Below are 24637 nucleotides of genomic sequence, written 5' to 3'. Positions count from 1 at the left end.
GAAATAAGTGGATCTTCGTGGCGACCGACTACCAAAGTCGGTTCGCTGAAACAAAAGCTCTGGCGAAAGGTAGGACAGCCAAAGTTGCGAACTTTTTGGCGTGAACATCCTGCGGCGACATGGCGCCCAAGAAATCCTCATCACCGACAGAGGAACGGCCTTTACAGCGGAACTCACCCAAGCCATTCTGCAACACAGCCAGACAAGGAACAGGAGGACAAATGCCTGCCACCCGCGGACAGGTAGTCTTACGGAGCACAGAATAACACCCTCGTCGATATGCTAGCTATGTACGTCGACATCGAACACAACACCTGGGATGCCATCGTGTCGTAATCTTCGCTTACACCACGGTGGTGCAAGAAACAACACACATCTCTCCGTTCAAGCTGGTTTACGACAGGAACCCCAAGACGAATCTCGACGCCATGTTGCCGCACCTAATCGACGAAGAGAATTTCGATGTCGCCACCTGTCTCCAGTACGCCGAACAAGCCCGACCTTTGGTCCGTCTACGGATCGTGAACCAGCAGAGGATGGACAGCTGACACTACAACCTTCGACGACGCTACGTCGAGTACCAGACCGGTGACCGTGTTTGGGTTTGGACCCAAATACGCTGATGAGGGCTTACGGAGAAGCTTTTACGCCACTATTTTGGACCCTACAAGAACAGCCGACGCAGTGGCGAACACGACCATGAGGTCGTACGAGACGGCATTTCGCTATCACAACGCGCCGCTCATGACCTGAAATGGTCCACATTGTCCGACTTAAGCCGTTGTACCAGCGCTAATGAACTTTAGGACTTTGCGTAGCTGGGACCTTTGGTCTTTCGTTTATTTTCGGACTGTCTTACTTTGGACATTGTGTCTTTAATAAGTGTCCTCTTGTATTTCGCTGTCCTGTTATGTTTGTAGCATTGGAACGATGCTGGTTGAGGGGGGGGGGGCATTGACACGCGGACTTGTTTATTTTTTTCGGGTGAGCAATTTTCCCCGCCTAACAAATGTAATCTATCAGGGAGGAACGCGCCTGCGTGTATCGGGAGTTTCTGGAATGTTATCGATGGTTGTATTCGCTTACTGTTGGTACCCAACCTTGTGTAATCTAACTTCATGTATGCGTCACGGTAATGGTGTGGCACTTCCTGGTGGACACGCCGACACCAGTGGCTACTCTGGCGCGTTCGATGGCTCGTGTATAAAAGCTGACGGGCTTGAACCGCTGATCAGATTTCGGCGATCGCCGACTTTGTTCGCCGCTAACGTTGTGTTTTAGTGTAGCCTCTTTTTGTGGAAACAGGTTCGCCCAATAAAACTTAGTTTCGTCTTCCACAGTATTTGCTATTGTGTTTTTTTTTGCCGTCACTACCACGCGACAATATATTTTCGCTAGAATGTTACTAAAATCTATCCCGCTTTTACAGCAGATATCTCCCGCTCACGTTGGATGTATCCTTTGGCAAACGAGAAGACGATGGAGTGTTTAAATTGATGCTGAACCTGAGTGCGACGCTAACGTGACGCCAAAAAAAGATCATGTTTAGTCATGCGTGCTGGCTGTAGCAACAAGCGAAAAAGAAAAAAATACGAAAGACGCGCGAGCGATACATTTTCACAACTCCGTCGGTGCTGGGGCGGAGTTTGCAAGCGCAACCAATGCGACGGGTTAATGGCCGACGCCTGAAGTTGTGTTGTTTTTACCTTTCACCAGCGACTCCTCTCGGTCACGAAGACCTGTCCTGGTGGAGGAAAACCACCAGTAGCTGGAGCATTTCTTTGACATAATGTATAATGTTCTTTTTTATATTTTTCATACAACGGGTTCAACTCCCCGTTCCCCCAGAAATATATAACTTGCCCCGACTGCACTGACTCAGCTCAAGGAAATGGATAAAGTGCCCACTTCGCATAAAGCGAAGTTCGTGGCCTTCATTTTAGCGGTAGAATTAAGGGAAAAAAGAAAACATCAAGAATTATCTACATAGCAGTTATCCGATGCCATAGAGGCACGTACCCTCAGGTCAAAACATTATGAACAGCCGTTACACCAGGGGCCGAAGCAATGAAGTATACCAATATGTCCGCGTTCCGTACATTTTTATATATCTAGTTAAATCAAATCAAATACCTTCGAGTGGCAAACAGAGCGCCAGATACACTTGTACGTCTTGACGTGGAGCTTCGGTTCATAACCAAATACTCGAAGCGTACGCGAAAATGACCCATGATGCAAAATATACATAACAGTGTTTCACCATTTACCTACAACAAATGCCGCACCAACTTAGGACTGTGGCACTGGCACTGTGAATAGACACAGCCAGGTAACATTATGATGAAGATTTCAACGGAAACCGGCCTTGCGACGGAGCAATATGATTAAGTTAATTTAAACACTCGCCAACAGTGCAATAAAGATACAAAAAATTGTGCGTGAACCCAGTCATGATGACTGTTCACGGTAAGGAGCAAATCAGTATAGCGATGCAACATATTGCCACAGTGGGCACGAGTCATATGTATGATACTTGTACTGCAGCGGGACTCGTCTTTGGTGCTTAGGTAAGGACACTCCGTGCTAGGTGGTGGTTCCGCCACGAAGCCTCAGCATGGCTTCCGAAATGTATGGCGTCGCACGCTGAGTAATGCGTCATGTGGCAACAAACAGGGTTCCTCTCTCGCACATTCTTCAGCACACGCTACGCCATCTAAATGCACTACCTGAAGTGCGTGCGTGCTCCCCGATACGAGAAGCGTGGCTCTGCAGTGTCTGCGAACGCTGAAAGTTGTTACCTCAGTTGCCGCAAACTCAGTGGCTCACACTCAGTGACTCAATATGGCGATAGGATTAGTAAAGATCGCACATACCCACTGCAATATTGCTGCAGCTCGCTAAAATATTGGCGTGAAAAGCCCTCTTTCGAAAGCGGCCCATGAATATTGCTATTGTTGCAGAACCTTCTAATCCATCGGGTTCCTGTCCTTGAGCAACCATTGTGGCGGCGTTCTATTTCGCACAGCATCACAGGTATTTAAAGGCTGTTTTTTTGTCATTTTATTTCGGTACATTACATTGTTACGTAGCTAGTTAGCCAAGTTGACTTCACGAACGTTGATCGAAGAGCGGCGCACACTGAATTGCACAAACCTAGGGCGCTATAACGTAAAGCTATTCCAAATTTTTATATCTTAATTGTGCATTGAGCCCTCCGGGATAGGTAAAAAAACTTTTTTCAACCACCTCCACTTCCCTTGTCTGTCATGTGACTTCCTGAAAACCGTGATAGCTCCCCATCTGTTATGACCCACACGCACAACTAGGTATCATTGGACCGAACAAAACAAAGTTATTTCTGATTCGACGCCTTTTCATCAATCTTCTTAGGCTATTGGTCAAAACTGTTCGGGCTGCTTCCACTTCACCTGCCTGCCACGCGACGTCACAAAACCGGGAAAACTTACGGCGTCGAAGTGACCTCTACACCCTCTCCGCTTTAGAAGTACGCCACCTATATATACTGTGGCAAGGAAAGCGTACGTCGCCTTAAAGAAGACAAGTCCAGTTGTCGAAACGTTCGCTCCTGCATTCATCTTGTTAACGTTTTGCTCATCGTCTTGAATTTCCATCTCCCGCATTCCCCGTCTTTTCCCTGCATCTCTACGCGTTAAAGATGCATTAACATGCGGAACAGACCTGAAATATTTTTCTGAATAGCCGCAGGCTGCGCCTTCCCAAAGGAATAAAAGATGGCTGCCGTCGATCGCTCGTTGACTGGCTACTTGCACCTGCCGGAGACCATGGATTTATTTGCGTACAACGAGCCTTTAGCGCGGCCGTGCAGCGTTTTTGAGCTCTTTCAGCACGTTTACGACCTCGCTCTGCACACAGTTTTTTGCTGAGTATCCGTTTTAGCGGCCTTCTAAGCCTTCGGTTGCATGCGGCCGTGATTTTCAACCAGATACTGCAAGCTAAGTAAGGGAAAGCGGATCAATCACAGACGCCGGCACCACTCTCTTGATGCGGTTATCGTTCTTCAATACAGTGGCTCAGCCCCTTCAATTTCCTCTCCATTTGATCATGCTCCTCGCCTCTAATCAGCCATTTAGATAGAACAAACGGCTCAGTGTAGGCAATGTTTTTTTTTCGTTTTTCAAGCAAACAAAGTGACCTCCTATTATGAACGAGGACAGCGTTTGATGGGCCGGTTCAGACAACCCTGCGGGTGACCACCAGATGCTTGTGTCGGCGCTTACGCAAATTTGACGTTAGCAGTTTGCAATAAAACCATATTGGAATAGTTTACGTTATAGGGTACCCGATGACCGAGTGGCGCACATCGAGCGGTCCAAGTCGGCGTGAAAGTGTTCCCTTGAACAGTAGTACCTACCACATCCCGTATCTTTGGTGGGTTCGATTCCACTTGGCATTCGAGAAATTTAAGGCGTATTTTTAGTCATTGTAGAGCGGCACATTCATGGTGACACGTACTTAGTAACTCCATTTGGCCTCAAATACGTTCAGTGAAAAGTGGTGCTCACTTATTGGCACATAGCCGCTGGAATGAGCTGGCGTCAAAGAGGTTAAATAAAGACCAGCACAAACCGTATGGCATGTGCTTACTGCTACACGTCGGTGCCAAAGAGTAATCGCAAAGTCTTGCGGCGTGCGCGAGGCATCCTACCTTGCGAGGAACTGGGAGGAGCTGCAAATGCGCTTGTGGCGGCTGCGCATGATCCTGTGGCCGTATCTTAAGAGCCATCTGTGTCGGTGGCTCGTAGCCTTGTGCATGCTGTGTGTTCTCGGCGCTCACTTTGCGTTGATGAGATTGACAGCACGAAGGTCACCTCAATTGCTGCTGCTGCTGCTGCCGCGTTTCCTCACGCCATCGTTTTGACAGCGAGTTTCAGCGGTCATGGAGCTAGTTGTGTTCATGTGTCCATTAACGGGCAGCCGCCTTTCGCAGACACCGGCACGGCGAGAAAGCCACCGGAGGAGGACCAGTCAGCGAGGATCAATACGCGCATCCCTGTGGTGGTGATCGTAAAACGTTTTATGAGCAGTCTGAGAAGCTACAAGATGGTCAAGGGCAGGGCGTGGGTAGTTTCGGCGCGTGTAATTGCAGCCAAGGCGTAGGAGCAAGCCGCAGTTGAATCGGTGGGAAGCAATGACTGAAATCGCCGGACTGCCATACAAAAGATACAAAGGTGAATGACCTGCACTGTCACGGTGCGAAGCGCTATAAGTGTAGGAGAGAAAGATAAATGCACAGTCCCAATTTCGATTATCTTTCGATATTTATCTAGCAAGCACGTCGGTAAGCGTGCGGTTGAGGCACTCAGTCAGTCCATTTTTTATGGATTGTAAGCTGTCCTGAACTGACGAAGAGTGGAGCTGGATTGTAGAAGGTTGTCAACAACTTTGGCAAGGAAGAAAAGGCCGCGATCCGTTAGGAGCTGACCAGGAGAACCGTGCTGTAGGATAACATCTGGAAGGAGAAAATTGGTGACACCGGTGGCACAGCTCATGCAGAGCTCGAGGGAAAGCGAAGCGAGTTACGTAATCCGAGGCGACTGCAATCCATCGGTTGCCAAGTGATGATACAGCGAAAGGTCCAAATAGGCCCAAGGCAACGCGGAAGAACGGCTCGCGAGGAATTTAGATTGACTGGAGTAGGCCAGCTGGGCGCGAGGAGGGTATCTTGCGGCATTGAGAGATCTTACAGGTTGCAACGTATCGTCGAAAGGAAAGATGAAGGGCAGGCCAGAAGAAGCGCCGACGGACGCGGTCATAAGTGGGAGCGATGCTTATGCGGCTAGCTGTAGGACGTCGTGAAGCATAGTGAGCGTGTCTGAGCGTAAGTGTCTTGGAACGACAAGAAGAAGCTCAGCGCCGTTGGGATTAATGTTCCGCGTGTACAACACACTCTTATAAAACGAATGGCCGGAGTGGAGGGTCCGAGGGTTGTGCGGTGAGGCGATCGATAATATTTAGTAAGATGGGGTCAAACGGTGCTTGATGGCGATGTAGAAAAAGCTTGTAATGAATAGAACACCATCAGTATCGTTGGTGAGATCAGGTGGCCAAGCCGGTGTCGACTGAGGCAGTTGGCGTCCTGATGCAGTCGCCCTGATTTGCGCCTCAGAAAAGGAGCAATCCTGTAACCGTAATGCCCAGCGGCCGACACCCCCCATAACATCTTTCGCCGAAGATAGCCAACAGAGGGCATTGTGATCCGTAACAAAACAGAGCTGTCACCCGTAAAAGTAGGGGCGAAAATACGCGTTGGACCACATGAGAGCCAGGAATTCACGTTCGGTTATGGAGTTATTCTGCTCAGAGCGGGATAGACGTAGGCTAGCGTAGGCAATGACGCGGTGCAAGCAATTCTGTCGTAGGGCAAGAGTAGGGCCGATGCCACGACCATTCGCAACTGTACAAACTTTTATTTTGGTGGCCAGGTTAAAATGAGCCATTATGGGCGAATTTATGATTGTATCAATAAGTTCGGAAAAGGCGGCGGCCTGACTAGGTCCCCACGAAAAAGAAGCGCCCTTCTTGAGAAGACCAGCCGATTTCTGCGAACTTATCATTGAAATATCGAATGTAGGAACATAGTCCCATAAAGCGCGGACATCGTTCGACGAGCGTGGAAGCGGGAATTCTTTCCCAGCGCCTACCTCGTCAAGATCAAGCTGTATGCCGGCAGCGTCGACGAGGGGACCATGGACTTTGCAGTGATGGCGCCCGATATGGCATTTAGCAGAGTTGAGCTGTACACCATCTGTTTTGGAAAGTTGTTAAAACGGGGGGTAGGAGATGCACATGGCTTCCAAAGTTCGGCAAATAAGCAAGAGCAACATCAAGGCAGCAGAGGGATATGTAGCCCTTAAGACTTCGGAGAAAAACGTCCATCATGCGTTCGAAGGTGGCAGGGGCATTGCAGAGGCCAAACGGCATGACTTTGAATTGGTAAATGCCATAAGGTCTAATGAACGCTGCTTTTTTGTGATCGCGTTCGTCACAGCAATTTACCAGTACAAAGAGCGCAGATAAATGGAGGAGAAGTAATTGGCGCCGAGCAGAGAGTCTAAGGCATCGCCACTTTCTGGCAAAGGGTACACGTCCTTCTTGGGGACCTTGTTGAGATGGCAATAATCCACGCAAATACTCCAAGTGTTGTCCTTTCTCTTCACCAGTACGACTTGAGAGGTCCAACGACTGGAACACGGCTCTACAACGTTCTTCTCAAGCATTTTGACGACCTCATTTTGTATGATGGCGCGTGCGGGTGCTGACAAATGGTAAGGTTTCTGTTGAATGGGAAGGACATCGCCTGTGTTTATGCGATGCGAAGCCAGGGCGGTCTGACCCAGCGGACGGCCACCGAAATCGAAGATATCTGGAGATAACAGCTACGGGAGAGCAGAAAGAATCAGCGTCATCAGGTCCCTGGCCAGGAGGAATAATTTGGCGCTATGGGTCCTCACATGTGGAAGTTGAAGTAAATTCTGCAGTAGTCAAGCTGAGAATCAGCAGCCAGTGCCAAAACACTACAGTGCTGCATGGAAAGGAGCATCGCTAGGGAAATATCCAGCGGAAGAACTTGCACTGATGAAGTTCACAATTGGAAGTCATGCTTGATTATTCCAGATTGTAACAATGATGTCGGGTAACGTAACATGGCGGGTTAAGTTGAAGTTGAAATTTATTCATATGCAAAACATAGGTACATACATGTAATATGCAGACGAGCGTCCCAAAGTAATGATATTGAAAACGGGACCTTCGGTTGGTAACTAAAACAGAATTGTAAAATTGTTGGCAGCATAACAGTGGATAGCATAATAATATATTAGTTGCAAGAAAAGCAAATGATAACGAAAGAAAAAACAAGAAAAAAACCAACAAACTATGCTCTAATCGATGTAGTGTAAAAGAAGTAACAACGGGAGCGACAAAAATTATACAATTGTTAAACGCAAACAGGAAAAAAAGAACAAACAAATAGGAAAAAAATGTGGCGCAATGTGAACACTGCAAAAAAAAATAATGGGTGATACTTTTTAGTTGGGTGACTATGAAAATAAAAATATTTATTAAGAAAAATTATCACAGGTTAGCAGAAAATCTTTCAGCGAAGCTTGCAAACGCTGAAATGTAGGTAGTATTTTAAGCGAAGCAGGAAAACGATTTTAAAGTGTAATGGTAGCGAATGTACGTCTTTTCTACCATTGTTAGTGCGAACTGATGGTAACAAAAAATTATAATTAGAAGCGAACCTAGTTGGGTTTGTATTTCTAAAGGAGCTGCCTTGAATATATTGAAAGGTCAGCAGGGAATCAAGCAATTTATAAAACGTTATTGGTAAATTGTAGTTCAAAAATCTTTTTATACATCAAATTTTGTATTGCTCAAGCAGGCCGAAAGCATTAGAGCGCGGTGAACTGTGGGTGATGATATGGATTGCTCGATTTCGTGTATGCTGGACTGAAGACAAATCAGGTAGATATCTATTACCCCAACCGATAATTCCGTAGTTAGTGTGTGAATGAATGAACGCAAAGTTGAGTGAAAGCAAAGCAGAAGGAGAAAAATAGTGTCCAGAAATCGACACTGGAACACTTGATAAGTCCAGAGCCAAGACGGCCCAGTCGATGGTATGGCTCCTGAAAGTACAAGCGCAGAGTTTAGGCGTTGCACAACTGCCGCCACTGCCACTGCCAAATCATCCGAGACGCCGCTGAAGGTTCCTTATATGCCCTTCGAGGTAGATCGAAACTAATCCACGCAGCCGCAGCTGTGACCATCGATGAATTTGCAGCACGTGCTCAGTCCAAACAAGCTCGCATGCCACAGCAAGGTTTGACTACGGGCTAGTTGGTATTCCATGGTATCAATCGTCACTTACAGCGCATACATAGACGGAGGACAAAAAAGGACGACGTAGACAAGCGCTGACTTCCAAATGATTTTAGTTTTCAGAAATAAACGTATATACCCTGAAACACCAAGACAAAAGCGCCCTCTACAAGCAGCAACCCGACATGAGAATGCATTCAGAATTTGTTACCTAAGATGAACGAGAGCGCATGTGCTACCTCAGGAAAACCAGTTCTTTCTTAGTGCGATTGATGGCTTACTAACCGAGTCGCCATCGGCAATCGCTGCTGCTTCAGTGATAGTTCTGGTACTTTCATTGGAATGCCTAGCTAAGATAGTCGTCTCCTCAAAAATTGGGACGCAGCCGCATCAGTTGGAAGTCAGCGCTTGTCTACGTCGTCCTTTTTTGTCATCATTTGTAAGCCATCAATCGCAGTAACAGACAAAGAACTGGTTTTCCTGAGGTCACACATGCGCTCTCGTTCATCTTAGGTAACAAATGCTGAATGCATTCTCATGTCGGGTTGCTGCATGTAGAGGGCGCTTTTGTCTTGGTGATTCAGGGTATATACGTTTATTTCTGAAAATAAAAATCAGGTGGAAGTCAGTGCTTGTCTAAGTCGTCCTTTTTTGTTCTCCGTCTATGTATGCGCTGTAAGTGACGATTGATACCATGAAATACCAACTAGCCCGTACTCAAACCTTGCTTCAGTATTTTTCTAGTTCGTCGGGTATCGTTAACACTGTTTGTCTTCACCCTTCTGTCCTTGTCACCTTGATAACCTTTGCCCTTTGCCAGGCGCGCATCCTGACTTACTGCATTCTTAGCCGGACTGGACAGCTACTCGCCCAGGTTCTTACGGCCTTCGGTGGACTTCTTCCTTCTGCTGGGCATGGAAAAAGAGTGTAAAATCATGCGCTCCGAATGGATGAGGCAGGCAAGGATTTACCGTCAATCTTTAAGAATTCAAGTGCATCGACGACCCCGGAGCCGTCAAGTCAAGGCCAAGAAACGGCGTGAGCTGAATGTACTTATTGACAGCTCCCTGGAACAGAGGTGGCAGCAGGAGTTGTTTCGTCTTCGCAACCGGCGTGTGGCCTCTATCCCCAAGACAGCGAAGCAAGTTCATACAGACGTAGGTGTGTCCCTGCCGGACTTCGTCGCACAGACTTTCGCTCTCGGGCCAAAGTACGCCATAGTGGAAAGGAACACCCCAGCGGAGCTTTTCACTATGGTGCGTGATGTGCCGAGGCGTGCTCCGGTATGTGGGGGTGACCGTTGCGTGTCTGAGGGCGTGGACGAGGTCCGGTCGTACACTCCTCGCATAAGCTCCGTACCTGTTGAAAGGGTGTTTTCTTACCTCAACGACAATAGTCTTTGTCTTGCAGCAGCTGACAAAGAAGGTGGGTTTTTTGTCACAACTAGGATTAATTTCTTGGAAAAAGCGAATGCTTCCATTCATTCTCTCTTTATTAAGCGAACTGGTGTGGATCCGAGGAAGGTAAAATCGCAGGCAAAACGCTCTTTATTGGAATGGAATTTGGGTAAACTTGCACAATCTGTAGAGAGCAAGGAAGGGTTGGCCCTTCGCATGTTTTTCTCCGCGAAAACCCACAAGCCGGAAGCGCCCTTCCGCGTCATTATTTCGGAAAAAGGCACGTGGCAATACTCTATTTCCTGTTGGATTCAGTGTCACCTTAAGGATCTAGATGTTAGTGATCCCTTTCTGGTTAAAGGATCTATCGAGGTGATCCACTACCCGTCACAACATTCTGATGTCCCATTTAAGGCTATGTCCATAGATATAAAAGATTTGTTCTATTCTATTCCGCCTCAGGCGCTCCTGGTTGTTATCGAAGAAGCCATTAGTAGTTTTGGTGACATTGCGTTCCAGAATGAATGTGGTGTGTCTGTTTCAGACTTTATACAATTGCTTAAACTTTACCTTTCCTCAACTTTCACCGAATGGAATGGAAATGTTTTCCTTCAAGAAAGTGGGATATGTATAGGGTCATGTATCGCTCCCTTGTTGAGCGATTTATTTTTGGCTTACGTAGACAGGAATGTCATGTCACGGATGGGTAATACAAAACTCAAAAAAGCCTTTCGCTATGTCGATGATTTCTTGGTTCTGTTTAATTGTGAGGAGAGCTGTGTAGCGGCCTCTCTTCGTCAAGTGTTAGACCTGTTCGAACAATGCTTATCTCCCCTCACACTCACTCATGAGCTTCGGGATAATAGGTCACTTAGGTTTACAGATTTGAAGTTGTCTTTTACCCGGCAACACGTTTGCTGGATGTACGAGCCGCGAGCTAACAAGCCTCCTTTAGCCTATGCTTCTGCCCATTCAGAAATCGTGAAGAGAGGTATTCTTCAGGCTTGCTTGCATAATGCACTAACAAAATCAAGTTATCATTTGATAGGACCCAGTTTCAGTGCGCAGATAGATCGGTTGAGGGCTGCAGGTTACTCGAGCAACCTTCTGGTCTCAGTTTCCGAAAGCCTGCCTAATAAGTTTAGTACCGATTCTGACAGCTTTGAGTCTCAGGTACATGAACGAAGTAAAAAAAAAAACAGCTGTTATCCCGTACATCCATGGAATATCCCACAAGCTTAAGAAAATAGGAGAAAGAGCAGGTATTGACGTTGTTTTCCCTGCTCCAAAAAAACTTGCCCAGCTTTGTGTCAGAACCAATCCTGGTGCTAAGAAACGTAGTCTTTGCAGCATTAACCATAAGAAGAAATTTACAGCTTGTTCGAAAGGTGTAGTGTATAAGATACCCCTGAAATGCGGTAGGTCTTATATAGGACAGACTGGTAGATGCCTTAACGTTAGGTTACAAGAACACAGCAATAAAGTGCGCAAAGGGCGGGAAGGCTTCGTAGGTGTTCGCTGTGCACAATGCGGCGGCGTCCCAATTTTCGAGGAGACGACTATCTTAGCTAGGCATAACAATGAAAGTACCAGAATTATCATTAATGCAGCAGCGATTGCCGATGGCGACTCGGTTAGTAAGCCATCAATCGTACTAACAGACAAATAACTGGTTTTCCTGAGGTCGCACATGCACTCTCGTTCATCTTAGGTAACAAATTCTGAATGCATTCTCTGTCGGGTTGCTGCTTGTAGAGGGCGGTTTTGTCTTGGTGTTTCAGGGTATATACATTTATTTATGAAAATAAAAATCAGTTGGAAGTCAGCGCTTGTCTACGTCGTCTCTTTTTGTCCTCCGTTTATGTATGTGCTGTAAGTGACGATTGATCGCATGCCGCGTCCAGAAATCAGCACTGGAAAGCTTGATGAATACAGAGCCAAGACGGCTCCTGAAAGTACAAGCGCAAAGTTTAGGCATTGCACAATTGCCGCAACTGCCACTGCCAAATAAACGTTCAGAACAGTATACGTCCAGAACATTATAACAGTCCGTGAACATTGAGAACAGTATATGCCACGTAGCCTCAGTGACGCAGAGCAGGGAAGGGCACCACTGAAACGTATGTTGCGGCAAGGGGGGCAAGACGAAGAAATTCAGCTCAATTCAGCTTTATTTATTCATTTCTTTGCAATACTGCTAGTCTCAGTGAGACCAAAGCATGGGGGCACCGTTTTACAAAAAGAAACAAACGGGTCATTATACATGCTAGAGTCCAAGAGACGTAGTACAATTCTTTTGGTTGGTACAACAATATGGTCATAATAACATAACAATATAGTTGGTATAACAATGTACTAATACAGTATTACTAGAGTTTGTATGAAAATTAGCGAATAAATGACCCATGTAAGATGAGAGAAACACAAAGCTAACAGACAACCGCGCAGAAGCGGTCAGTTTGGGGGTTGAATTGCAGACGTTCCACGCTCAGAAGTAAATATTACAGTTTAATATATGAGGATGCGTTAATTGGCGTCTTCTCTGTTGGATGTGTCTAGTAGGTTGATAAATGATGAAAGCGACGGAGAGGTAACCATTTCTGAGTGGAGAAGATTCCATTCTTCGATCACACGCGGGAAAAGTGAAAACTTGAGCGTGTCATTGCGAACACTGTACTGATTTAGTGTAAATGGATGATTTTTTTGCGATAGACGTGATGTAGACAAAGTAATGTACTTAGCTCAGTCTATCTTATAACTGCCGTGCATTTTAAGCGGGCTTCTCTGGCCCTAACAGATAGTGTATTAAGACCTGCGTTACTTAAGAGGTCGGGTGGGGAGTCATAGGGCATGTATTTGTTAAAAATGAACCTCACAGCTTTTCTTTGCACCTTTTCTAGTTTTGATATGTTAGTTGATGTGTGCGGGAACCAGACGATGTTAGCGTATTCTAAGATAGGGCGAACAAAAGTTGTATAGGCTAGTAGTCTGGTGTCCTTCGGCGCAAGTCGTGAACATCGTCAAAGAAAAAAAAGCTTGCGTAATGCAATGGAGGTAATACTATCAATATGTAAATTCCTTGAAAGGTCTGAAGAGAATGTCAAACCTAGGTATTTGTGGTTATTTATTTTATTCAGGCAAGTGCCACCGAGGGCGTAAGTAAATTTCGAAGGCTTCTTTTTTTGTTGTAACGGACATGCATACAGATTTAGTGCTGTTATTTGGCGTTTGCCATTCTTTACACCAATTGGACACCAAATCGAGTGCTCTGTTTAATAATAAGTGGTCTGCGTAACTGATAATTTCTTTATACATAATACAATCATCCGCAAAGAGCTTAATGTCACATTCAATGTGAGCAGCAATGTCGTTAATGAAGATCAAAAATTGAAATGGGCCCAGTATTGACTCTTGGGGAACACCGGACGTGACAGCTACAGACCTGGAAGGGGTGCTATCTACAATAACGTGCTGTGTTTGATGCGATAAGAAGTTCTTTATCCGTGCAGTAATCTGACCATCCCCGATCGTAGCCTCTAGTTTTGCAACTAATTTTACATACCTTACACAATAAAATGCTTTACTGAAGTCGAGGAGGATTATGTCTGTCGGGCTTCGGTTGTTTAACATCTGCCAGATATTTGGAGCACGGACAAAAGCTTGAAAAGGCTTGACTCGACCCGTGCACTTGACTGGGTAAGTGAGTTGGCTGCACCTAAGGCGGGGCTCGTCTGCGGCGTCGTCGGCAGTACACAGGGGTATATCTAGGCACAGAATGCCGGAAGGGCAGTCGATAAGTGCAAGGTGCAGTGTCAAAAGTCCATACATAGAATAAGATCATCAGAGCAGAGATCGATGACCGCGAAGACGACAGACCTAACACGGACGGCAATATTAATACCGGCAGTGCATAGGCCGAGTACGGCAGTTGTGCTGCCATTGGCAACTCGAACGGCAGTGAAGGGCAGGTGTGAGGCCTTTTTTAAGACATTGGATGAGAGCAGAGCTCATTAAGGATATGTCGTCACCGTTGTCTGTTATAGCGGTAATGGACAGACCATCGAAGAGAACTTCGATATGGTTACGTCGAGGTGTCATAGGTAAGAGTCAGGGGGCTCAAAAAGCGCCGATCGGTCCGAACGGCACGAGCCCTCGAGGCGCGTGATCCGAGCTGTGATCGGGAGAGAAGCGGCGCTGAGCTGGCATTATCGACGTGGCTGTGGGCCAAGAAGGTTGGAGCGTCAGCATCGCACTGGCGACGGGAGCCATGGAGGTTCGGGCAAGGCCGTGGCGCTGGTGATCCAGGGTGCAGCCGTCGATGTCGGCGACGATCGAGTGAGTCTCCTTGGACGTGCTGCAACCTCTCACGGTGGTGCCGAGAACTCCAGAAAGCGCCCCTCCCCCCCCCCCCCCCCCTGCAGAGGCAGACCACCACGGACGATAGTCCCCGGGGCGTTTCGTCGGCACCCGGAGAAATAGCGGCAGAACCCAGAGTTAGGTATAGCCCGGGAGGCTGGAGTGCCACGTCACCGATCGCATTCACGACACGGACATCCGAGACGGACGAGCTGGTCGGCCGATACCAAGGCAGCAAAGCTTGCGGAGTCAGCGGCAACACCGACTACGATGAAGCGCTGACACGTGTCGGAGATACAGGTGACGAAAAAAGGCTGTAAGGACGCTCCTTTTTGTTAGTGCGCAGCCATAGGCTAGGCTTGCCGGACTTTCTCCGAGGAAGTGCTAAGGACGAACGTAGGCGGGGATAAGGACATTGGTTTGGCTATCAAAGTGTGGAGTTTTGTTGTTTGGCATTGAATTTTGAATTTTCCATTTCGAGTTTGGTTAAATTAAAATCTGTTTGCTGCGCTGCCCTGCGTCTCCCGACTCCATCTCTCCTAACATCCGCACGGCTCCGAGAACAGTGACACGAGGTGAGGAGGTCAAGAGAGGATTCTCGGACCGGGTGGTCAATGCAGCGTCACCTCCTGCGCGCTGCTTTATTTTGTTTTCCGAGTTGCGATGGGGGTACGACGGAAACGGCGAGCGTCAACACGGCGGTGAACGAGACTGTCGAACTTGAGGTGAGGGTGAACGGCTCGGATTATACGACGGAGCGGGGACGTCATCACTTGGACAATCCGAGTGAACATAAAATTGACCGCTTGGATTCTATGCACAACTGCGATCGATATTGACGGTGGGACGTGGAGATAAGTACCAGCGGCTCCGGCAGTACGGAGGGATGTGGCCGACGCCACAGCGTGCGAAAGAGATGGGCCTGTTGTCTGACTTTCGCTATTCAGCTTGGTTCGATAACGCACTGGGGATTGCCGCAGACTTGGGGCAGCTGAAGGACCACTGCAGTATTTTGCAGCAGACGGATATTTCTTTGACTGGGGAGACCCATGTTGACTCTTTCTTGTCGGACGACAGACCTACTAGTGATGTGGTCACCACATCCTTTTCGAGTAGTCGATAATGACGGATCGCTGGAGCTATGGCCACCAGTTCCCGATGGACAATCTCTGTCACTGTAGGTATATTTGACGACTGACGAAACGCTGGAACATCTATGCAGGAGGAAGTAGCCGTGGTTTTTGCCTCCTATCGAATCACTGAGCAAGGCGTCGGCTTTTCGCTTGTTCGAAGCGCCGACATGCCACAAGGACGACATTAACTTTCGCGTACTCCGTGCACAAACGTAAATTGAAGGCGACGTCTGCCATCCCCTTTAGCACACGGTCGACTTTATGCAATTCCCACATGTCCTTGTGTGCTTTTTTACAAAGAGCAACCACGTCCTGTATATAGCAAATATATGACTATGCATGGCTGGGACATGTAGCAAGTTCTTGACTGGTTAATAACTGACATCCGGCAGGTTTTGCAAATATCTAACGCATCTTTTGTTTGCAGACATCCCAGAGAGTCAGATCTTCATGTGTGTCACACCACACGCGAGCCGTGTCTTGGAGGCAGAAGAATAAGTTGGCAATTATGAGTGTCGCGTCCCATCTGTTATTGGCACGGACGCATTCATACAATGCGAGCTAGACTTCCAGGTGCATGTCCGGAAAATGCGATAGCACTATATGTGATGAAGCCTTGGTAGATGTAGACAGGGCGGCGTCGTTTGAAGACATCGTGGCGGAAGCGATGTGGCGTCCACTACGGAGATCCTGAGCAGTGTCGTAGGGAGTATACCGCTCACCTCTCACCAATTGTGACGGTGTAGGATATCTGCACCGGTTTTCAAATAAACGCAACAGCGAGCGCTCCGTACCACCATACGGGAAAATATTCGGTCTTATGCTCCTTCCGTTCTCGTGCCGTCAGCAAATATTATACTGTAACAATATTATCCTGACTAGCACCTGGACCGCCCCTTGAAGTTGTTTTTTGTGTTGTGATTCTACATTATAGGAGGGCAAATGCGAAATTATTTGTCCCCATTTTTTTAGCCAAATTACGACTGCAAATGTGAAGTCAACATACATTCCCCAGTGGTGGACTTTATTGGACAGACCCGGCCTTGTCTGCCCATAGCTACTGGGAACGGTGCTGTTGTCCGTTCTTGAAGGTGGCAGTTGTGCTTCATACGTCCAAGGTGTACGAGCAACAAAAAGTGATTCGTTGTTATAGAGCAAAGGACGAAAGCCCATTGAAATCCTCAGGGAAATGCAGCCCACGTATGGGGAAAGGTGTCTCGCTTTGAGGAGTGTCAGGTGGCGGTGTTGTGAGTTCGCAAAATGCAATGAAGACTTGCATGACAATGAGCGTTCGGGGAAAATGCCTGCGTCGCTGACTGACTGCGAGGGCATCTCAAATTTAGTGCAACGATGGGACGAAAGCCTGAAGCGGTGTGGGTACTATGTGGCAAAATAGAGTAAGCTATTCAGAATCGTATGTATATTTGCGATAAACTGTATGTACTTTACTTTGAATAATAAACATAGGGGCAACGACCTTGTGATTTGTCCTCGTATTTCGAAGCACTAACAGACTGGACGTGATCTTATGTCAAGCGCTCCTGTCCACATTTGCCTTCAATTGGTGGTCTGCAAATCCGCTATTTGAGCGCCTTAAACTATGCCGTCATGTTGCTAGTAATGCAAAAGTATATTAACTTGCAACAATGACAGAAAATTGATTATGAGAAAAGTAAGAACCCGCTTCAGGAGTGTCAGAACTCGGTGTAATCACTACGAACAAATGTATAGGGTTGTGGGGGCGCCATTTGCTAGAATTGAGAGCTAATTATGGAAATATATTCAGTTTTCCGAAGTACATAAGTGATAAAATAAAAAGAACAGAAAGTGTCATTGTTCTAAAGGTACACTTAAGAAAACGTGTAAATAAAACTTCTAACTGTGGTTTGAAAAAAAAAAAGGTCTGATGTCCTAATTATTACATTTTATAAACAACATCAAATAGATGCCTAATTCGCGTTGCAGTAGTTGAAATGCGAATTAGTAGGCTATCTTTAAAAAATTTAAACAAATGTATTTTAGAAAAAATTGGTATTTCTAGTGTGGCGCCATATCTGACGCCTGAGAAGTAATCGAGGCTGAGATGAATTCCAAAACGCACCTGCGCTCTTGTCGAGCCATCGGTCGACTGCTCGGCAACTTTGATAACGGAATCATGCATCGCGAGCTAGTAGCTAGGACTTTTTAACTAGAGATTTTCAACAAAGCAGCAAACCCCAAACGCTTTGCCGAAACACTGTTGACACTCCCGAATACAGCATAAAAACATTCAAAAGGTATTGCGCATCGCGAAATATCGATTGACAACTGCGTGCCGAAACAGTATTGGGGCGAGCTCCAGCACTGGAAAAGCTGGCGCCACCGTCGGCATGACGTAACATGAGGGATCACGTGGACTCAGCAGCCACGTCGGCTGCTTCCGAAGCGCCGAGGCGAGCTGAAAACGAAAGTTTAGAGTCCCTCCTGCGCCGCGGTTCTGATTAAGTGGTGAGGCTTTACCGCCTTGGGTGTCTGCTTGACAACATTTGAAACTACTATAATATGTATTTGCTGCCTTTTGAGGCGTGCAGCATGGTAGGGTACTGCTCGATGCCACAGTGCTTGACGGACGCAACGGAGCCCTGTGTGAGCCTTATTCCGACGTAGCCGCAGGGCTAGGACCTGCGTTAGGCTTGGCTGGCGAAACTTAGAACCAGCAGACAGCCATCGGCTACAACGCGGGTATGCAGTAAGCACAGACGCGAGGAATATTCCTGCTACGGCGCTGGGGCTGCGTGATGTTCGGTGAGTAGCAGAAAACGCGCCTGAGACGTTCGCCCGCGCCCGCTGCCCAGCTAATGTCATGACGCTTTATTAGGTCTATGAACTTGTTGGTACTAGATTCTGGCAAGTTCACTAGAATGAAATGTGAGCGGTAAGAAGCGCATTAAAAAACAGGCATGGCATATATGGCCATGTTTGTGCTATGAATAATGCACTGGATTACGAAAAAGAAGCAGAGGGAATCTCAGGCTAAGACCGATAAACATACAGTGCGACGCAACATCAGAAATAATATTGAAATGTCCAAGAATTTAGAAGACAAGGAATGATTGAATTGTCATGACGGCACATCACAGTCACCGCAGGTGTCGAAGTCTTTACAGCGAAATTACTTGGGAACAGTTCTGATAGCGCCCACGCAACAGTGGTTGCTAGTGTGCTGTCAAATGCTCATGTGCTGCTGCCTGAAGCTCACGACACGGTGCGAAAACGCGTTCACAGCGATAGCAAAACATTGTGCACGGACATGCATGCACACGCGCAGTCGGCCGCTGAACCCGTGCGATCCCTGCATTGAGGCTTCATTCTGTTATGCTGCCTTTGGTTATACAGACATCCCACTATAAGAACATATTTCACATAGTTTACTCTCAGCGTGTACCTACCTTAGGGCACATTCACACCGGCGACTTGAGGAGGTCGCGCGACCAGGTTGGTCGCTTTGCGACCAGTCGCAAATGGTCGCAAACGCTCGCCTTTCTCGAAAAGCGACCATTTTGGGCGAGTCGCTCTCTGCGCGATTTTTCAGTCGCGCGACCGTGGTCGCAAAACTGATAAACCAATCAGCGGCGCACCGCAAGTGATCTTTCGTGTGTCTACATCCGGCCTCCTCCGGCGTGGCATTCAAATTCCGCGTAGATTCCGAGAGCTCTCGCTGAGAACGATAATCTCCGGGATTGCGACCGCGGGTCGCGCTCAGCCGGGCTTGCCGGTGTGAACCTCAGTCGCCTTCGGTCGCTTTTTGATTGCGAGTCGCAAACGGTCGCGCGACCTCCTCAAGTCGCCGGTGTGAATGTGCCCTTACACTCAAGAAGCCCGTTCGGGACACTCCATCGCGGTGACTGCGCGCAATGGCGTTCACCTTACGTATTCGGTAAAGAGATAGCGTCAGTAAACGATTCTGTGCTTTCAGTTTGCCTAAGATTACTATATCGACAGTCAAAACTGCCCTCGTTTTGAGATTACCTACATAAATGTCCAGGAGGGCTGCCGCATGGTGTTTTTATTGAGCGCCGTAAGCGAAAGCTATGAGGGGCGCGCCGCGTGATCCCTCGTACTACGCAAGGAAGGCGCTTCCGACAGATGGAGACTCCGTAACTCCTCGCCGCCAATAGTATTCCGCATCGATGCTGCATGGTTTGCGCAGTGAGTTTTTTTTTTGGAACAACCTGTACAACGGTACAGGGCTTTGTCCGCCTGCCCTGGTGTAATTGTACGCCCGTGGTGTGTTCGTTTGTGATGAGGCACGCCGGGTTGTCATTTCAGGGTTGATGCGAGATGTACAACGTTTATTAATGAGTGCAGAAACGCCAGGCATGCACCGCGCATTACGGCGGAAAGGGGGGGGGGGGCATCACTTCTCGTGTATTAAGATGACTTGTCGTTCAGGTAGCTGAGGAATGAAGGTAAACAACCATTTTGCTACGTTAAGCAGACCGTAACAATAACTACACTTTATCGTGCGTGCAGGAACGCGTAATACGATGATCCAATTAGTGGCACGGTGCACTTTTGCGAAAAATATACGCTTGATTCTTCGACATCGAATAAACAGTGCATGTCCCGTCTTGTGTGCGTTAGTTTTTGTGCCATGGCCGTCTTTATAGCACAACTAACGAGTTATTCGTGTATTCTTGAACTTTCACTCAGTTACCAACATATTGCTCGCCTGCTATTAAAATGCTCGGCAGTCAACTAAATGTCAGCGGCATGCGATGTCCGTCAAAGCATGGCAAATATGCATTTACGCATGATGTTCACTCACCCTGCGGTAGTAGTCGTCAAGATCGCTTTCTGACATCACCCAGTGCGGAGACCCCGGATTCACTTGGACATCCCGTAACTGAAAAAGCGAACGTTGTCGAGGCATGTGTGAACAACTCTTAGCTTTGCACAGCATACTTTCTCTCAGAAACAATTACAGCCGACAGGTTCCATGTTAACTGCAATACAGAGTCGATTATGAGAGTAATGCGCATTTCCTGAGAAAAATATATTTATTGACCGGACCTGTACAAATGGTTAAAATTCTTCAAAATACTATCCCGCTGCATCAATGCACTTGCAGCGACCTGTATGCCCCTCCTGAAAGACACCCTGAAAGCTCTCGACGAGAATGTCTCTTAGGAACGCTTTAACATGCTTTTGGATGTTTTCCATAATTCCCCAATGCTTTCCTTTCAGCGCTTTCTTAAGTCGGGGAAACAAACAAAAGTCGCACTGAGCCAATGGGGTTGGGAGATGACCGGGGTGTAGCTCCTGGTGAGGAAGTTGGCAACGACGAAGGACGTGTGGCTGGGGGAATTATCATGGTGGAGCCTGACCGTGTCTTCGATGTCAGCCCTAGCGCGCGTGACCAAGTGTTTTTATCGCTGGAGTACCTCCAGGTGAAAGTCTGAGTTGACAGTTTCTCCCTGCGTTACAAAATCAAAATGGAAGATTCCTCGGGCGTCAAAGAAGACAAAGAACATTCTTTTGATGTGAGACTAGTTCATTCGCGCTTTCTTGGGGCAGTGGATGATTTTCTGTGCTCCTCACTGATCTGCCTTTTCGATTCTGGGTCGTACTCGAACATGCAGGATTCGTCGCCAGTTACGACAGAGTTAAGAAAGTCTGGCTCATTTAGAATCAACTCCCACAATTCTTGTTAGCGCAAAACTCAAAGTTCTTTCTTATCTGCCACCAACACTACCGGCAAAAGCTTCGTGCAGACATTTCCCGACAAGATTTACCGCACTGCCATGGATAGTTGCGTCAAAGTAAAATGATGCGTACTGCTTTCATAATGGACTCTGTATACGTATGGTCTGTTTTCGGGTAAAACCCGATTTTACTCAATTTTTACACCCCGCACATGGTTGAGAAGAATCGGGCTAAACCAGATTTCTCCTCAAATGAACCTTCCCAGTAGCGATCTGCATGATCGTACGGTGACGGTTCGCCGTTGTCTCCGGGCGCCCCGCGCAATATAAACAAACGGGCGTATTCTGATCCTGCAGCTTGGAGAGTAGATATTGCTTCCTAGCGCTACACTTTTTTATACCCGCTTTCTCGACAGGTCGGCGTGAGTTTATACGTGCACACGCCAAAAAAGAAGACTTGCAAAGGAAAGGGGTAAACACGTTTGAGGCTGACCACGCTGGGAGCACGTGGCTGTCAGTCAAGGAGTAACAAATTTAGGACGAAAAGGAAGAAAAGAAAACAGCGATTTGCCTACTGCACAATAATCTCGGGTATGTGCCCCTTCTTCCGTGGCTTTCATGCAAAAGGAACGGGTATCTAGTTAATGGGGAAGGGATTGAGCGACGAAGATGTTTCATGCACGCATTTTTTACCAGCGAGGGCCCCAACGCCTATTATGACTTTTCTTCAGTCAGCCTCTCTCACGGTGAGTTAGACGTGTTTGTCGGTCGGCCTTGTTGAGAGCCGTATTGCGTTCTGCATCCTCAATGCTTCACGCAGCTTGTGATATTGCCTTTCGACTGCTCACAAAAGAAGGGAAAGGTGTCGCTGCACTGAAAGTCCTGTTTTGACAGGAACAGCAAGATTCGAAGAGCTTCAAGAAAGGGTGACATTTTAGTAAGGGGCGAGTGAAAGACAAACGAGAACATGTGACCAGCAAGCGATGGGAGGTTGGTCTTTTACGTTTTCCTGCAGGTTTTCTCGACAAATTCTAAGCAATGCTAACAAAGAGCTCACCAGCCACCTGGAGAGAAGTAACTGGCGAAGAAGTGAATGATGCGTCTAACTGGTTTAGAGTGCGAACTCTAGACGCATGATCGCCATCATCAGTTCCCATTATCAGGCACGACTGGTGAGCGCAAAGCCACCGTTGCGAACGTAATGCTCCAGTACGCGGCACGAAAAATTCAGCGTGGAGATCGGAAGAAAACGAAAGACGCTGCATTATGATTGGTGTGAAGAGCATGAAGGCTTCCAGATTGCCACGAAAGACAGTGAAAGCAGCCACGCTTTTGTGTGCAAACATAGCAACGCAGAGGTAGTCAACAATACAGTGAAGAAGCCCTACGACCGAATTTGCGAGCATCTAGGGTCATCTCGTCATAATAAGTTCAAGATGTCGACCCAGGAATCTGAGAAGGCGGTAACATCTCAACAAACGCTCATTGATATGTGCTGTAGACAACATGCGAAAGGAACTGAAGCGGACGGCGTAATCCATGACTGCGCTCGTCCCCTAGCGTACAGTGGAATCAGCATGCACGAGGCGGACGGACCTCTGGCGGACTTCGTACGCAAATACTGCAAAGCCACGAAGATCATGTCAGCAAGACAAAGACCTCGGCTGAAATACCTGAAACAAGCTTTTGAGGAAGACATGGTAAACATTAGCGAGGATGTGCGACATGTGAACGTGTCATCGTCGACGAATCCCCAAACATCACTGGAGTGCCTACCACCCACATTGCCCTGTGATACTATAGCCAAAAAACCCGGAAGAAGCAATTTATTTCGCTAGACGTTAAATGCTTCGAACAGCTACAGGCTGGCCAGCATACTCAGCAAGGCTCTTGCGACTGTAGGCAAGGCGTGGAAAGACGTTGTGGCTGTAGCCACAGACTCGGCAGAGTACATGAAAAAAAACGGCACGAGAAATCTGTCAAGCTCAAGGGATCCAAATCTTTCATGTGAAAGATCTTGCGCACATGATTCATGTGAGTGTAGACCATGTCCGCTCTTTACCATGCATGGTAACAGTTCGATCTATAGTGATCAAGTTTTGAGAGTTATTTAAGCCCGCTAATAAGCTTTACCGAAATTACACCGAAATTTGTGCTTCTGACGGCCTCTTTGGACCTGATGTCAAGAAGCCACCTTCTGTTGTCCCGAATAGATGCAGAGCTTCTACAAAGCGCTTGTGGCTGTCATAGAAATGTGGATCTCGTTATTGGCACTTGCTGAAAGCTCGGATAATAGCAGTAAAGTGGAAGCTATTCCAGTGATACTTTATGAAAAAGTTGTTCATTCGGAGACAATCCTGATGAGAGGCATAGTCCGCCCCCAACTGGACGCCCGGAAAACGTGGAAAGCGGAAGACTTCTTAAACCCAGCTTTGATTACCTGGCAAACGTTAAGCTGCAGCAGACCCTAAGCGAGTTTTCAACAAGGATCGGTAAAATGGATCAGGCCATAGCTGTTTTGTGCGTGTTTTGTCCGTGTTACCCAAGAGCAGTGCCACATTAGTAAGAACATCTGATGCGTTTTGCATTAAACTCGCCATAAGAAGGCAATGCACTGCTGAACGGAACGTCTCAGAGAGACGAAAACCAGCTAACTTTGTGGAAGTGGGGAGCCGTCCTGGATCCATTCCAGAAGCGTCTCTTGGGGAAGTCATTTGATGTCTACCAACCTATGTTCATGTCCTTAACGGAAGATATAAATTTACTTCAGGACGAGTTCGGCCAGTACTTGCTAGAAACAAGCCCCGCAAACACAGCTGTCGAGTGCAGTAAATACTGGTATGAATCTACCGCTCGTGGCCCCATGCTGGCAAATGCTGCATTGACATTGTTGCGTTTAGCTAAGGGAAGCTGTGATGTCGAGAAAACTTTCTCCCCGCTGAGATACGTTCAACCACGGGACATGACTCGATTGGAGACTGACATGTTCTGCATGCAGATGTTATTCTATGTAAAAAAGGGCGTGTAAAAACTGATGACTAGGTTTTTGCGAATAAGATGTTTCATTTCTTAGAAGTTATCAACGCTCTTTACTGTCATGATTACTGATCCATTTCCAAACACACGACAAATTTCGGACAACATTTACTAGAAAATCTTGACGTCCCCCCGATTACCAGCTTTAACGAAACAAACATTTTAC

General features: G+C 47.2%; 1 protein-coding gene across 15 annotated transcripts in view; it reads right to left on the bottom strand.

The window, feature by feature from the left end:
- Nucleotides 1-24637, bottom strand: part of LOC135898235 (neprilysin-1-like) — a 521227-nt gene that overhangs the window by 63767 nt on the left and 432823 nt on the right. For all 15 annotated transcript variants that reach the window (XR_011514790.1, XR_011514789.1, XR_010563291.1 and 12 more), the window contains one exon: nt 20559-20636. Coding sequence is in view for 10 of the 15 variants with exons in the window: in XM_065427075.1 (XP_065283147.1) it covers nt 20559-20636 (78 nt within the window). In the remaining 5 variants the exon portion in view is untranslated. The remainder of the gene's footprint in view (nt 1-20558; nt 20637-24637) is intronic.

Source organism: Dermacentor albipictus, chromosome 5 (genome assembly GCF_038994185.2).
Source record: "Dermacentor albipictus isolate Rhodes 1998 colony chromosome 5, USDA_Dalb.pri_finalv2, whole genome shotgun sequence".
Classification (NCBI taxonomy): domain Eukaryota; kingdom Metazoa; phylum Arthropoda; class Arachnida; order Ixodida; family Ixodidae; genus Dermacentor; species Dermacentor albipictus.
The sequence above is the reverse complement of the archived record's forward strand: the minus strand, read 5'-3'. Positions and strand labels throughout refer to the sequence as shown.